Source organism: Xiphophorus hellerii, chromosome 15 (assembly GCF_003331165.1).
Source record: "Xiphophorus hellerii strain 12219 chromosome 15, Xiphophorus_hellerii-4.1, whole genome shotgun sequence".
Classification (NCBI taxonomy): Eukaryota; Metazoa; Chordata; class Actinopteri; order Cyprinodontiformes; family Poeciliidae; genus Xiphophorus; species Xiphophorus hellerii.
In genome coordinates, this window is record NC_045686.1 from 11,616,417 (window position 1) to 11,631,730 (window position 15,314).

The following is a 15,314-nucleotide window of genomic DNA, read 5'->3' on the forward strand; positions in this document are numbered from 1 at the left end:
CATATCCAGTTTGGCGCCAATCGGATGATCCATGTGTGAATTAGAGCCAAACGTATGTATATGGCGAGGGACTGATATTCGCCATTTGGCCACGCCCACACGGTTCAGCCAGCAGTGAGCATTGACAGAGTTTATCATCCGAATCATCTTGATTAGGTCAAGAGAGCCATAAACGGAGCTTTCCAAGGAAAAAAACGGCACTTCCAGTTCCGAGGGGGCGGGGCTTAGATTACGTCATAATATGATGACGTAGGATCGACGGGCAAGCCTCCAGGATCACTCAGGCCAAGTTTGATGCAGCTCGGTCAAAATATGTGGAATGTAGAGGCAAACGTATACGAACGGCGTTGCCGCCATTGAAAACTCTTGGCACTTTAAAGCAAGCGAGACCAACTTCCTATCTGTCATCCAACACAGAATCACCTTGATTAGGTCAAGAGAGCCATAAACAGAGCTTTCCAAGGAAAAAAACGGCACTTCCGGTTCCGAGGGGGCGGGGCTTAGATGACGTCACAATGTGATGACGTAGGATCGACGGGCAAGCCTCCAGGATCACTCAGGCCAAGTTTGATGCAGCTCGGTCAAAATATGTGGAATGTAGAGGCAAACGTATACGAACGGTGTTGCCGCCATTGAAAACTCTTGGCACTTTAAAGCAAGCGAGACCAACTTCCTATCTGTCATCCAACACAGAATCACCTTGATTAGGTCAAGAGAGCCATAAACAGAGCTTTCCAAGGAAAAAAACGGCACTTCCGGTTCCGAGGGGGCGGGGCTTAGATGACGTCATAATGTGATGACGTAGGATTGACGGGCAAGCCTCCAGGATCACTCAGGCCAAGTTTGATGCAGCTCGGTCAAAATATGTGGAATGTAGAGGCAAACGTATACGAACGGCGTTGCCGCCATTGAAAACTCTTGGCACTTTAAAGCAAGCGAGACCAACTTCCTATCTGTCATCCAACACAGAATCACCTTGATTAGGTCAAGAGAGCCATAGATGAAAGTTTCCAAGGAAAAAAATAGCACTTCCTGTTCTGAGGGGGCGGGGCTTAGATGACGTCATAATCTGATGACATAGAATTTTCAGGTATCACACCAGCATCACTCAAGCCAAGTTTGGTGCAGCTCGGTCGAAACATGTGGAATCTAGAAGCAAACGTATGGCATCGGCGTTACAGGTCACTTCGCCATGCCGCCGCACCCAGCTGCTTCATCGCAGCCGGTCAGGGCTTGAATCCACAACACACCAACATGTCTTCTGTCTCTGGACACAGTTTCATGTTGATGAGGTCAAAGGGCTAAGATAGCGACCGTTCACAGTAAAACATGACACTTCCTGTTCTCAGGGGGCGTGGCCTAAGTGATGTCATCATTTGACCATAGGGTATTGTAGGGCACCCGATGACGATCAATCACTGAAAGTTTGGTCCCTCTATGTGTTTTTGTATAGGAAATATAAGAGTTTCGTGTTTCATGGCGTGTAGGTGAACTTTGACCCCTGGTAACCCCCCTTCAGCAATCTCAGACAGTCACCAATTTGATAACTTTAAATCAGACATGCCTTATGATCAGACTGACCGAGTTTGAAGCCGATCAATCGAAATCCCTAGGAGGAGTTCGATCAAATGCAAAGGCTGTAAACGTCAAACTCGAGGTCCAAAATGGACCTTCAATACAAAATGGCCGACTTCCTGTTGGGTTTCGACCATGGCTCTAATAGACTTTTTTGTACGTCCTGACAAGATACACATGTGTACCAAGTTTCGTAATTCTAGGTTAAAGCATGGCTTAGGGCTGTTCATTTAAAATACTCTAGGGGTCGCTATAGAGAAATTAGGCCACGCCCACCAAATTTTGTTATGAATTCCGGTCGGTGGGTGGATAAGGATCCATCCTAGTAAGTTTGGAGCAGCTGGGCCCGAAATTGTGGAATTCAGAGCCAAACGTATGGCAACGGCGTTACAGGTCACTTCGCCACGCCGCCACGCCCACCTGCTATGTCAAAGCCGGTCGGGGTTGGAATCCACAACACACCAACATGTCTTCTGTCTCTGGACACAGTTTCATGTTGATTAGGTCAAAGGGCTAAGATAGCGACCGTTCACAGTAAAACATGACACTTCCTGTTCTCAGGGGGCGTGGCCTAAGTGATGTCATCATTTGACCATAGGGTATTGTAGGGCACCCGATGCCGATCAATCACTGAAAGTTTGGTCCCTCTTTGTGTTTTTATATAGGAAATATAAGAGTTTCGTGTTTCATGGCGAGTAGGTGAACTTTGACCCCTGCTAACCCCCCTTCAACATGCTCCAAAACTCACCAATTTGATAACTTTAAATCAAACATGCCTTATGATCAGACTGACCGAGTTTGAAGTCGATCAATCGAAATCCCTAGGAGGAGTTCGATCAAATACGAAGGCTGTAAACGTCAAAATCGAGGTAAAAAATGGACGTTCAATACAAAATGGCCGACTTTCTGTGATAGTTGGCTTATAACATTAAATGTAAGTTCTGAGTCTTTTGGTGAGCTCTACAAGTGTACCAAATTTCATGTCTCTACGATGAAGTACGTTCATACCATTGTGTCAACAGAAAATTGCTAGTTGCCGCCGTTCAGCAATTTTTTTTGCGATTCTTGCGACAACCTTAAAATTCAAAATTTTTAAATTTTCTAGTTGCGACCGCCAAGTTTGGTGAGTTTTTGAATATGATAAAGCCCCCAAAAAGGCACACGAAGAGGGGGGCAGAATAATAATTAAAGCTGCAAGCAGCCTCGGGCGGCCCTCGCAGCAAGCGCCGCTCCGGCCTATTGGCCACCGCGGGGGTTCCAGCCACCGCAGAAGCTCTCGCACGATTTCCAGAGCCGCAGCCAACTCCCCACCGCAGAAGCTCTGCCGCAGTTTCCAGCACCGCCGCCCGCCAGCCGCCGCAGAAGCTGTCGCGCATTTTCCACGCCCCTCCACCGGGCGACACGCGTGAATGCGTTCGGCGGTGCTCCCCGACGACTGTCAAAAAATCTGGTGCAGATCGGTCGATGCGTCGAGGAGATACAGCCGATGTATTAACTTAGGGGGCGCAGTGGAGCCAAATTACATCTCAATCCCGTTGGGCTCTTTAGAGGTGAACAAAGGTCATACATATCCAGTTTGGAGCCAATCGGATGATCCATGCTTGAATTAGAGCCAAACGTATGAATATGGCGAGGGACTGATATTCGCCATTTGGCCACGCCCACACGGTTCAGCCAGCAGCGAGCAATGACAGAGCTCATCATCCGAATCATCTTGATTAGGTCAAGAGAGCCATAAACGGAGCTTTCCAAGGAAAAAAACGGCACTTCCGGTTCCGAGGGGGCGGGGCTTAGATGACGTCATAATGTGATGACGTAGGATCGACGGGCAAGCCTCCAGGATCACTCAGGCCAAGTTTGATGCAGCTCGGTCAAAATATGTGGAATGTAGAAGCAAACGTATACGAACGGCGTTGCCGCCATTGAAAACTCTTGGCACTTTAAAGCAAGCGAGACCAACTTCCTATCTGTCATCCAACACAGAATCACCTTGATTAGTTCAAGAGAGCCATAAACAGAGCTTTCCAAGGAAAAAAACGGCACTTCCGGTTCCGAGGGGGCGGGGCTTAGATGACGTCATAATGTGATGATGTAGGATTGACGGGCAAGCCTCCAGGATCACTCAGGCCAAGTTTGATGCAGCTCGGTCAAAATATGTGGAATGTAGAGGCAAACGTATACGAACGGCGTTGCCGCCATTGAAAACTCTTGGCACTTTAAAGCAAGCGAGACCAACTTCCTATCTGTCATCCAACACAGAATCACCTTGATTAGGTCAAGAGAGCCATAGATGAAAGTTTCCAAGGAAAAAAATAGCACTTCCTGTTCTGAGGGGGCGGGGCTTAGATGACGTCATAATCTGATGACATAGAATTTTCAGGTATCACACCAGCATCACTCAAGCCAAGTTTGGTGCAGCTCGGTCGAAACATGTGGAATCTAGAAGCAAACGTATGGCATCGGCGTTACAGGTCACTTCGCCATGCCGCCGCACCCAGCTGCTTCATCGCAGCCGGTCAGGGCTTGAATCCACAACACACCAACATGTCTTCTGTCTCTGGACACAGTTTCATGTTGATGAGGTCAAAGGGCTAAGATAGCGACCGTTCACAGTAAAACATGACATTTCCTGTTCTCAGGGGGCGTGGCCTAAGTGATGTCATCATTTCACCACAGGGTATTTTAGGACACCTATTGATGATCAATAACTGAAAGTTTGGTGTCTCTGTGAGTTTCTGTGCAGGATATATAAGAGTTTCGTGTTTCATGGTGAGTAGGTGAACTTTGACCCCTGGTAACCCCCCTTCAGCAATCTCAGACAGTCACCAATTTGATAACTTTAAATCAAACATGCCTTATGATCAGACTGACCGAGTTTGAAGCCGATCAATCGAAATCCCTAGGAGGAGTTCGATCAAATGCAAAGGCTGTAAACATCAAAGTCGAGGTCCAAAATGGACCTTCAATACAAAATGGCCGACTTCCTGTTGGGTTTCGACCATGGCTCTAAGAGACTTTTTTGTACGTCCTGACAAGATACACATGTGTACCAAGTTTCGTAATTCTAGGTTAAAGCATGGCTTAGGGCTGTTCATTTAAAATACTCTAGGGGTCGCTATAGAGAAATTAGGCCACGCCCACCAAATTTTGTTATGAATTCCTGTCGGTGGGTGGATAAGGATCCATCCTAGTGAGTTTGGAGCAGCTGGGCCCGAAATTGTGGAATTCAGAGCCAAACGTATGGCAACGGCGTTACAGGTCACTTCGCCACGCCGCCACGCCCACCTGCTATGTCAAAGCCGGTCGGGGTTGGAATCCACAACACACCAACATGTCTTCTGTCTCTGGACACAGTTTCATGTTGATTAGGTCAAAGGGCTAAGATAGCGACCGTTCACAGTAAAACATGACACTTCCTGTTCTCAGGGGGCGTGGCCTACTTAAAAAAATAATTTCACCACAGGGTATTTTAGGACACCCGATGACGATCAATCAATGAAAGTTTGGTCCCTCTATGTGTTTTTATATAGGAAATATAAGAGTTTCGTGTTTCATGGCGAGTAGGTGAACTTTGACCCCTGCTAACCCCCCTTCAACATACTCCAAAACTCACCAATTTGATAACTTTAAATCAAACATGCCTTATGATCAGACTGACCAAGTTTGAAGTCGATCAATCGAAATCCCTAGGAGGAGTTCGATCAAATACGAAGGCTGTAAACGTCAAAATCGAGGTAAAAAATGGACGTTCAAGACAAAATGGCCGACTTCCTGTGATAGTTGGCTAATAACATTAAATGTAAGTTCTGAGTCTTTTGGGGAGCTCTACAAGCGTACCAAATTTCATGTCTCTACGATGAAATACGTTCATACCATTGTGTCAACAGAAAATTGCTAGTTGCCGCCGTTCAGCAATTTTTTTTGCGATTTTTGCGACAACCTTAAAATTCAAAATTTTTAAATTTTCTAGTTGCGACCGCCAAGTTTGGTGAGTTTTTGAATATGATAAAGCCCCCAAAAAGGCACACGAAGAGGTGGGAAGAATCGTAATAATAATAAACAGTACAGATACAATAGGCCTTCGCAGCGCTTTGCTGCTCGGGCCTAATAAAACAGTACAGATACAATAGGCCTTCGCAGCGCTTTGCTGCTCGGGCCTAATAATTTAATAATCCAAACTCCTTGTTAGTTTTGCACTTCCTTGCTACATCTTTTTATTCTTGACCTGTTGTTTATAAAAACTAACAATAAGCTGATACATTAGATCTAAATCATGTCGCTGCCTTCCTGCCTCCACCATTGATTCCCCCACCTTTCCATCAATACCCTACAGATTTGTTTGGGTCTGCTGACCTAATAGCTCACGGAGGTTAGATTGCTTGTGCAAAGCACAATAAAGGGCAGTGCTGCAGCTAAAGAAAAAAGAAAAAAAAAACAATCCCAACTGAGAAAACAAGCAGACAAACAGACTTTCTGATTGGTGCAAAGCCGGAAACATGGTGGCAATATATGTTAAGGTGCAGATTGCTCAATCAGGACCACAATCTCTGAGGAATGTTTCCGAAACCTTGTTGAATGTCTCTTAGGAATTAAGGCAGTTCTAAAAGTCTATGTGGATCCCATACTAGCAAGCTGTACCTAATAAAGTGTCCAGTGAATATGAAGCATGATTCATAGCAAATCCTATTTCAATGCACTTCCAATTGATATTCTGTTATATGGATTCCTATAAATTCTAAATTATATTAGATCAGCTCATTCCAGTATAATCCAACCACTCCATCATATTCAGGTCCAATTACATGGAGTTCACTTCAATCCTAATTTTAATTTGCTGCAGTCAAATTCAGTTTTCAGAATTATGTATTGCCAAATTGATTGAAAGGTTAACTAGAGAAGTCCAGACGATTGCATTGAGTCTTTGACCAGTTACAACAATGAAATAGTAATCCATAAAATGTAAAAGACTGAAATGTGAGTGAATCAATTTTGTTGGGTACAAAACTAAATCAAAAGAAGTTTCACTTTAATAGCATCTTGAAATCTCTGAGCAGTTCCTGTATCAATTGATTACTTTTACTCTAAAATGTTCTGGGAATATGAATTAAGACTATTTTTGCTGAGCGAGGGAGCAAAATAGAGCCTTTTAAAGAATCAAAGTCTAGAATAAACTCCACCTAAACTTTTTAAAGTAATATTAGCTGAGTGAAAATTCAGCACTGATAATATTGAACATAATTTGTTACTCCAGGCCCTCAATAAAAAAAAATAAATACAAGTTTTAACCATCCAGATGATTTCTTTTTCCTACTGATTTATAAGTTTTGTCACAAAAGCCAAAGATTTATTTATATTAATAACATCTTGACTGTCATTGTCATGGCAACCACATTTCTTATGCACACCATGCCACCCTTCCGCTGTTGTTTAGCTTGCATTTGCAGCTTTTTACTCTATTTTTGTGTGTGTGTGTCACTGCTCTGTTGTAAATAAACTGAAGTACAAGCAAGAAAAACCAAAACAGTTCAAGTGAAGTAGATCAAACACTAGACAAAATCTGGCTTTTCTGAAAGAATTTTTCTTAAGGTTTGAATTTTTCAGCAAATTCTGAAGTGAAGTGACACTGACACCGTCTCTGAAAAACAAATACAAACATAATGCAGCATACACAAGTACCAGTGTGAACATATTGCATCCATCATTTCACTACATATAAACTGGTATTGTTTGAAATTTGAGTCTCTGGAGACCTAACAAGGTGTCGGTGAGTCATTCTATGAGCTGCAGAAATTTAATGCCAAACTCAAGGATGAATTTTGAAAAAGCCAGCCCGCCTGATTGCTCGCATTAAATCTACACCCCTTAGGGTCAACCAAACCTCTGACCTCAGTTATTTTAAGACAAGCCTTAAGATAACGGTTGGACTCTGTGGCTGTTTCCAGGGCTGTTGGCTTCTCTCACGCTTAGGCGACAGCAAATAAAGAAGATGATGGTTATTAGAGATGAGGAGGAAGTAAAAGTTTCTCTAGTTTCAGGCAGAAACTCCAAAGAAAATGTGAATTTCTGATAATGAATGTTGTAATGTTGTACGCCAATCTTGGAAAAATAACTTTTTTTCATTGATTTAACACCACTGATCCTTATCAGTGATGGCAATTAAGATAGCTAATGGTGAAATTCTTTTATTAAAGGTGATTTTGAGAGTCTCCTACTGTAATTGCCCTGTTAAAAAAGCAATTAAAAGTCAGCACAGTCTGTCTGATTGTGACAGGTTATCTGTGTTTACTGTCTGAGTTACTTTGTGTGCTTGGAGCAAAAATGTAACAACATTAATGGAGACTCATTAAACTTTTATACTGTTTCTTTCAATGTGGGCGCAATAACATTGGCTATATCTTTTGGCAGAGTTTCATAACTTTCATTTCAATCATTTATATTGGATTTTAGGAATTTGTCTGTCGCCCGCGGAGAAAAAAAAAAATCCTTTGAGGTCCTTGAATGAGTCTCGCTGGAGTTTTTATTCTGTGGGAAACTTTTAGTGGGGACTTTGAGAAATGTTTACATAATTCAAAAGTCCTAACAGCCTCATTGTGCCCCCCACATGCGCACCCCTGCTTTTGCATTTGCCAAGCAGGGTGTTTTGTTTGGATATCTGAATCTTTTTCCTTTTCCTCCTCCTCTATCAGCCGGAGGTAGACTCGAGAGTAAACGGAGCATCATCCCCCACTGTGCAAGATAGAGGACCACTTATGGAAAACTCAGGTGAGAAACTCAGCCTTGATGTATTGCACTTAAAACACACACCCGCGCGTCTGCGTGTCTGTCTTAAACATGAGAATCTACCTCTGAAAATCGATCACTCATTGCTCTGAAAGACTAGGAAAATGATTGTTGCGGTAGGATAGCGAAGTGTATCCTGTTACTGTAAACACACCTCTCTGTGCCTGTGTGTGTCCAGAAGAGCTGCTTTCCCCCCAAAACAGCAGCTCTGACCTGGCAGATGTAATGGAGCAGATTAACAACTCCTTTCCTGCATGCAGTCGTAAGTTTCCCAGTCCTCCTCCACCTCCCCCCAGCATCTGCATGTTTGTCAAAAGTCACCGTCATTTTTTTTTTAGTTGGAGAGCTCCCTCTGTTTGTTTTTTTTGTTCTTTTCCTAAGCACATTGTGACTGACTCCAATTAGCCATTCTCTAAAAACAAGTCAGCATATACTTAGTTGCTTCATGATTTATCTGTTTTTTTTATAACTCTCAATTACTGGTATGTTGTTTGACTAGTAAAACGTTTACTAGTGTTTTCATAAATGATCAAATGTGTCCCATAAATATTGGGAATGGCAAATCTTCTTTACAACATGATTGGATTTTCTGGATTTTATGGATTAGTTAATTCCCGCCTTTGAAATGCTGCTGGCCAAACACACTGCGGTTATATCAGCTCGCTCTCTTCACAGATAATCTGTCAGGCTGTTGCAGCTCTCAGCAAGTGTTCATGTTCAAACGGTGAACATCAAACAGTGCTCAGGACTCTATCTTTTAAGAAAAGTTAAAGTTATATCAGAGGTACATGGCTTTGCTCTGCTACTAGTCAGTTACCTGTAAACAAATCCAACAGCATTTGATTTTGAGGCATTTATTCCTTTTTTTTTTCAAATAGACACAATCTTCTGACCTAACATGTTATTGTCAGATTTTATCCACTATTACTGTAACATTGGAGCAACATCTAAATGACCACTGAACAGACATGGGTTTAAATTCCCACAGCCCTGGTTTGGTGTGAATTTCTTATTCACTTGACTCTAGGATCTTGTCACATATCCTCAGCGGATAACTGCAAAATCTGGAGTCTGTTTTACCACTAGTGAGATCTAAAATTAAACTTGTGTCCAGTTTTGCTTTTAGAAAGTGTATTAAACAGTTGAAATGTAACTATTTGAGAGGAGAGAAGATTTAAGATTTTGAAAAGAAATACTTCGGGGTTTGAGTACGATTGCTGATGCACAACTGAACTTCACCCTCTATGGCTTTTCTGAGTGAAAGGAGGATTTAGTTTAAAGTACCACACTCAGCTTTTTGGTTCACTGTTGGCCAGAGCTGTGGTATTGTTGCAGCACTCGACCTTTGACCTGTTGAGCCTCACTTTCCAATCTGGGAAAGATTCACTGCTCAATCCGTGATCAGAGTGACAAATTTGACCAAATTTACAGATGTTTTCGCAACACTCACTCCATTTATTTTTATCTAGATAAATATGTTGGTTATTTTCCACATAATATTGATTTTAAAGTTAAAAAACAGGTCAAACATGCCAAAACAATTAAAGAAAGCTCTGCTACGAAGACAAGAGACCTGTAAAAATGTTTTTTCACACAATCTTCCTGATTTGTCAGCATTTTCTATCCATTCCTCTCCACTGTGATGATCCTTCACTGTTTGTCTTTATTCACTCATTGCATCATAAACTCACCATCACCTGCCTACATGCATGTTGTCAAATTTGATGTTTAAGTAGTCTGTGTAATGATCCTTTTGAATGAATAGACTGAAAAATAATCTTTTTGATGATATTCTAATTTATTATTCTGTATCCTAGTGATATGAAACCTTACGTCCTTTAATTTTAAAGTGCATCTTTTATCATCACTTGAATACCCTATTTGGTATGCTGTAATAAAGTAAAACCCTTGTTACCCAAGTTGAAACAATATTCACTTTTGTGAACGTTTATTAAGAGTGATTATAAAAATGCTCAAATATTGAAACGAAGCTCGCCGCATTTAGATTGCATTCAATTTTCGGAGTTGGAACCGAGGTGAGGGCATTAGTTAAAAATCCATTCTAATCTCGCATGCGCTCCAGCGATATTAGGCTTCAGTTCCTGCTCAGCTCCGAGGCAGCGGGGAATGAGTTGGATGTGTGCAACAAAATGAGGAATGCACCCGCGGGCTGATGATTTACCGCTAGACGAATGCAAACAGATGAACTGATAATTCAAAGCGTTAAACTGCTGTTTTGTTTTCTCTCCCACAGCCTCAAGCCTCTCCTCAAGACCACAGGTGAGACAGTTTTCCTCCATCCCAACACCAGAGCTGTAAATTAATCTGCATAGCATGAGTAGCTTGCGCTTTGGTTTTTGTTCTGTTGTCTGGTTTGTGTATCAGTAATTAGTAAAGATGGGTGAAGTTGGAGCAGAACACATTTTAGAAGTGATTACAGTTGCTGCCACAAAAGCATTGTCCTCCTCAAAGCCTTCACTTCCTTGCATATCAGAAGGTTTGGGAGAAAGAGCTGACTAATGGATCTCTGGGGAGTTCCATTTGTCGGCCCCCTCATCCTCTCCGCTTTGAGGCCAGGGCGCGTTTTAAGACAGAAGTACAGTAAAAGCTTTTGCCACTGACCTCTTCCCACTGTAATTATTCACCCCTGTCTTGAACTCTGCAGCATCCCAACTTTCTGACAGTTTCTTTTTAACTTCTAATAAAGGTACTACTGACAAGTTCAAATTTTTTACATTTTTTACATTTGATTTAATTTGGTCTTTGTTCCATTTTCTTCATTGAACTTTTCAGGTGGTTTGGTCATTCTGTCTGTGAAGTTTTGTGCAGATATTTTAGTATTTATAAACAGTCCCGGAGAATATGGAATTGATATTTTCCAGATCTGGATAACTATGGAAAATAAAATACTATAATGTAATGTACTGTAATTATTACTCCTTTATCCATCCACTCTTTTGTCCTTCCTTCCAGTCTGCTGTTTTTGGAGGTTCTATATTTATAGTGTGACCACTCTAGAATAGCCTCCATAAATGCATGCTGAACATTTATTTATATATATGTGTGTGTGTGTAAACGCGCGTGTGTGTGTGTTTTCCAGTTTGGGTAAATATGTATTGAGAGTTCTGGAGTTTGAAGTCTAGAAAATGTTAATAGATTGGCATAAGAAATGTGTAGGATTCACATAATAGTCGCATAGCATGGAAATGATTAGAAAGGGAAAAACTCCAGCAAAATATTTTGTGCTTTTCTTTACAGTTTAATAACCAAGAAGATACCAACACTGAAAGTTGATCATCAAAAAGTTAAACATTATTATAATCATGTATTAGTCATATACGATGTTACACTGTTACAAGTTTGTCACATAAGCATTATTAAATCAACCAAATAGCAGATCTAATTTATTCTGTCGCTCGGATTGCAGCAATAACTCATTCAGTTTTCAAAATTGCTCATTTTTTGCTTGACCTGTTGATCAGGCTCAGATAATTCAGATTTCTTTTTTTTTCCGCTGCTCGATAGAATGCACCATGCACTCAGCAACAGAGAGCTACTTCCATTTGCATTAAAAGTGAGAGCACATTTCACCTTTATGACTCATAAACTCCCAGCAGTCCCAATTTATAAAGGGATAAAAATAAACCTTCACAAACCAGCACCGTCTGTGGTTTTCCACTGGTGTCAGAAGCAACAGAAGGTAAAGCCATTTGATGAATATCTTATTATTGCATCATGATTATTATTTTTTCTACTTCAACACAGATTAAATATCTATTACTGAAAATATATTAGAAAAGCACAAATATGGTCCTACTATTTTGCTTGATTGAATATCCATGTACTAGATGCAGATGATTGTAAGATTCTATAGTTTGAATCTAATATTTACTGCTTCTTATTCCAAGTGTGTTAACAAGACACACCTTTAGATAGTTGAAAGCATTGAAATGGCCGATTAAAAAAGAGAAGAGCGGATTAATCGAAGCAATGAATAAAAGAATCACATTATTTTCTAATATAGTCCAACCCTATCTTTCATTTGATCTGTGTTGGACAACTAGAACTTAGACGATGTGTGTGGATATTTCCATATACTGGTTGGAAATCTGTGACATTTGACCTCCCTACACACAAGATACTGTAGCTACAAAGTCCACATGGCCTTATCCATCCAACACCACCCCTATCTAACTGCATTAAGACCAGGTTAGAGGTATCATGGTGACTCACCACTGAATATCCCAGCAATAACCTAATAATACTAATCCATATGAGCCAAATTAAATCAGAATTATATAATTCCTTCTGGGGTCTGGTGTATTATGTTAATCACAGTTCAGTTTCATTGGTTAGTCTTGCTGATATAACACCCACTCATCATGAATTTTTCATGTTCACACTTTCGCTAAGCCTTATTCTTTTTGTCCTTGGACAGTTTCTCATGCAGTCTGTTGGCTTGTGCACAACCCAGTCATTTATAGGTTAAAGTCCAATTTCTAAGCTGGCAGTTGTGGTTTCATACACGCCCACCACCTCCACCTTACTGCGTTCCTAATGGACAGTAACTGGATTTAGCCACTTAAGTCAATTTTCCAGCTCTCAAACTTAGATTGCTATCTTCAAACTTATGATTTGTTTTTCTCCGACTATAATGTTCTGATGTGGGGAAATGTAGCTCTCAGGTTAACAAAAAACACCTTTTAGTTGGTTCACTCATCTTCAGATGAACTCTGAAGACGAGCAAAGTTCAGTGTTGCAACAAGATTTGCTTCTCTGTTGGTTTTAAAATGTTTTTTGTTTTTTTCTTTCAAAATGATGTATTAATGTTTTCTGTTTGTGTTTTTCAGGCCATGTGAAGACCAGTATCATTCCCAATCAGATACGATTCCCTGCCCCAAAATCCCAAAGATGCACAGGAGCAGACAACTGAACTTGTTTTACCATCTCGTCTTGTACTATGCAACTGTAGATTGTACCTGAACTTGATTGAACTTGTGTCAGTTTATTTTTTCTTTAGATTTCCAGATGTACTGTATTGCAAAATATGGTTTCTTACAAAAGATTGGTTTGGAATTTGTGATCGGATTTTGCCTTCACTGGGAATCAAATTGTTACATTTCGTGTCATTCCACTGCTGTGTAACATTTAGCTCCTTTGTACTGGTCCATGAAAGTAGCATTTAAGGGGGTGGGAACGATTAAAGAAGACACTTGGTGGCTGACAGGATAATTTAGGAATTGTAAAGTCACTTTTAAAATCTGTCCTGTAGCATGTTTGATGTCAAGTTCCCCTTTAAAAGCGTTAAAATGCCGGCAGACTTTGTCTCAACTCTACCCTTTCTGTGCCTATAAGAGTTTGTCATTCCAAGTGTGGAGCTGCTCTTGAATTATTCTGGGATTGTGCATAAAGATGGAAAAAAAATATATAGATTTTAATCTTGGTTTGTAAGAGGCCCGTCACCATTACGTAGAATAGACTTTGTTTTGGAGATATATGTTAATAAATCAGAGTAAAGCCATGACTGCCTTGCTACCTCAGACTCGTAGACACAGTTTTGTTTTTGTGGTTGTTGAAAGCAGTTGTGATCATTTTCAAACATGGACAACCTGGTTTAGCGCTCTAAGCTTTAGCTTACTGTATTGGTGTACACTGCGATGAGGAGTAACCAAGTTTTAAAAAAATAAATAAAAATCTGTGGGTGTGTGGCCTGCAGAAGCTAGTCCCCATGATGAGCATCGTCCCTTCATCTGTTGTTGGGTTTTCCTCACTGCGTCATGTCGTTGTGATCTATGCCGTTCTGTAAAACTTGTGAGACTGACCAACACTACTATAACCACCTCCAGCTGTCAACTGGTGTTAGTGATGATTTTTAACGATTATAATCATGATGAATCTTATCATGGCAGAACTGTGTCGCTTCTCCTGAGGTATGTAAAATAGATCGACAACACTACATGTAATATGGCTACATTGTTTTATTCTAAATAAAATTTTTATAATAAATACCCCTCTTCGGTGCAGTTCTTTTTCTCAATTTTTTGCCTTTTAATTTAGCTGTCTGATCGTTGATTAATATTGTAAACATGAACCAAAATAAGCTTTGCTGATAAATTTGGTTTTGGGGATATTTGTCTCATTGCTGGCATCTTCGCAGAAGCCATCCAGCTGGAGTCATTAGTATTTATCACGGGAATTGACCACGCCGGGAGAGGGGTCCATCATTATTACATGTTTGTAGAGAGCCTGCTGAGCTGCACCTGAGAAAATGGATTATTCAGAATGAGTGATGAAAGAATAATTAGCTTTTTCACCTTGTACCATTTGAGTCGGTCTGGCTGTGGTTCAGAGATTACTTCAGCTGTCCTTCCCCATCCACCGCACACTCTTCAGTGTTTGTCAGCAAGTTGCTACCTCCAAGCTGCAGCAGGGCTGGATTGGGTGGTGGGATTTCCTACGATTTCCTAAGACACGCTGTTGTAGAGTCCATGTAGTCAATTTCAGGATTTTTTAAAAAAAAATGCGTTTGGCACACTTGCATTTATTATGTTGCTTTAAGGCTGGCCAATAAGTTGATTTTTATCGATTTGATTGAATTTTCTGGTTTTGAAGATGTAATTTATGGAAAATCCTTTCTTCACCTCGGGTTTCCATCGTTCAGAGTGATATTTTTTGACATGTTTTGCAACTTTTTTTAGGAAATGTGTGGGTATTTTCCAGCAGTGAGTATGAAGAAGAGTTCAGAAAAATCCTGGTTTTCCAGACTTTGTTCCCAGCCCCAGTGTCTGAATGATTCTTCCATCTATCAATATTCTTTTGGAAATAGAATCCCATATTGTCATATGGGATCCTGCAGGGCTTGATATTTAGTTCTCTATTTTCTTTGCACCTTCTGCATCTCAGTTCTGTTTTTAGAAAGCATAGAATTGAAGAGACTTAATTTTTGTCCCTGATTTTAC

At 40.8% G+C, this 15,314-nt stretch overlaps 1 protein-coding gene across 9 annotated transcripts in view; it reads left to right on the forward strand.

Moving 5' to 3' along the window:
- dmd (dystrophin) overlaps positions 1–14,365 on the forward strand; it is a 195,984-nt gene extending 181,619 nt beyond the window's left edge. For 8 of the 9 annotated variants that reach the window (XM_032585804.1, XM_032585802.1, XM_032585809.1 and 5 more), the window contains 4 exons: positions 8,262–8,337; positions 8,534–8,617; positions 10,610–10,635; positions 13,206–14,365. In XM_032585804.1, coding sequence (XP_032441695.1) covers positions 8,262–8,337; positions 8,534–8,617; positions 10,610–10,635; positions 13,206–13,214 — 195 coding nt within the window. In that variant the 3' untranslated portion in view covers positions 13,215–14,365. The remainder of the gene's footprint in view (positions 1–8,261; positions 8,338–8,533; positions 8,618–10,609; positions 10,636–13,205) is intronic. The other variant, XM_032585810.1, reaches the window with a different exon arrangement.
- Positions 14,366–15,314: the final 949 nt, after the last annotated feature.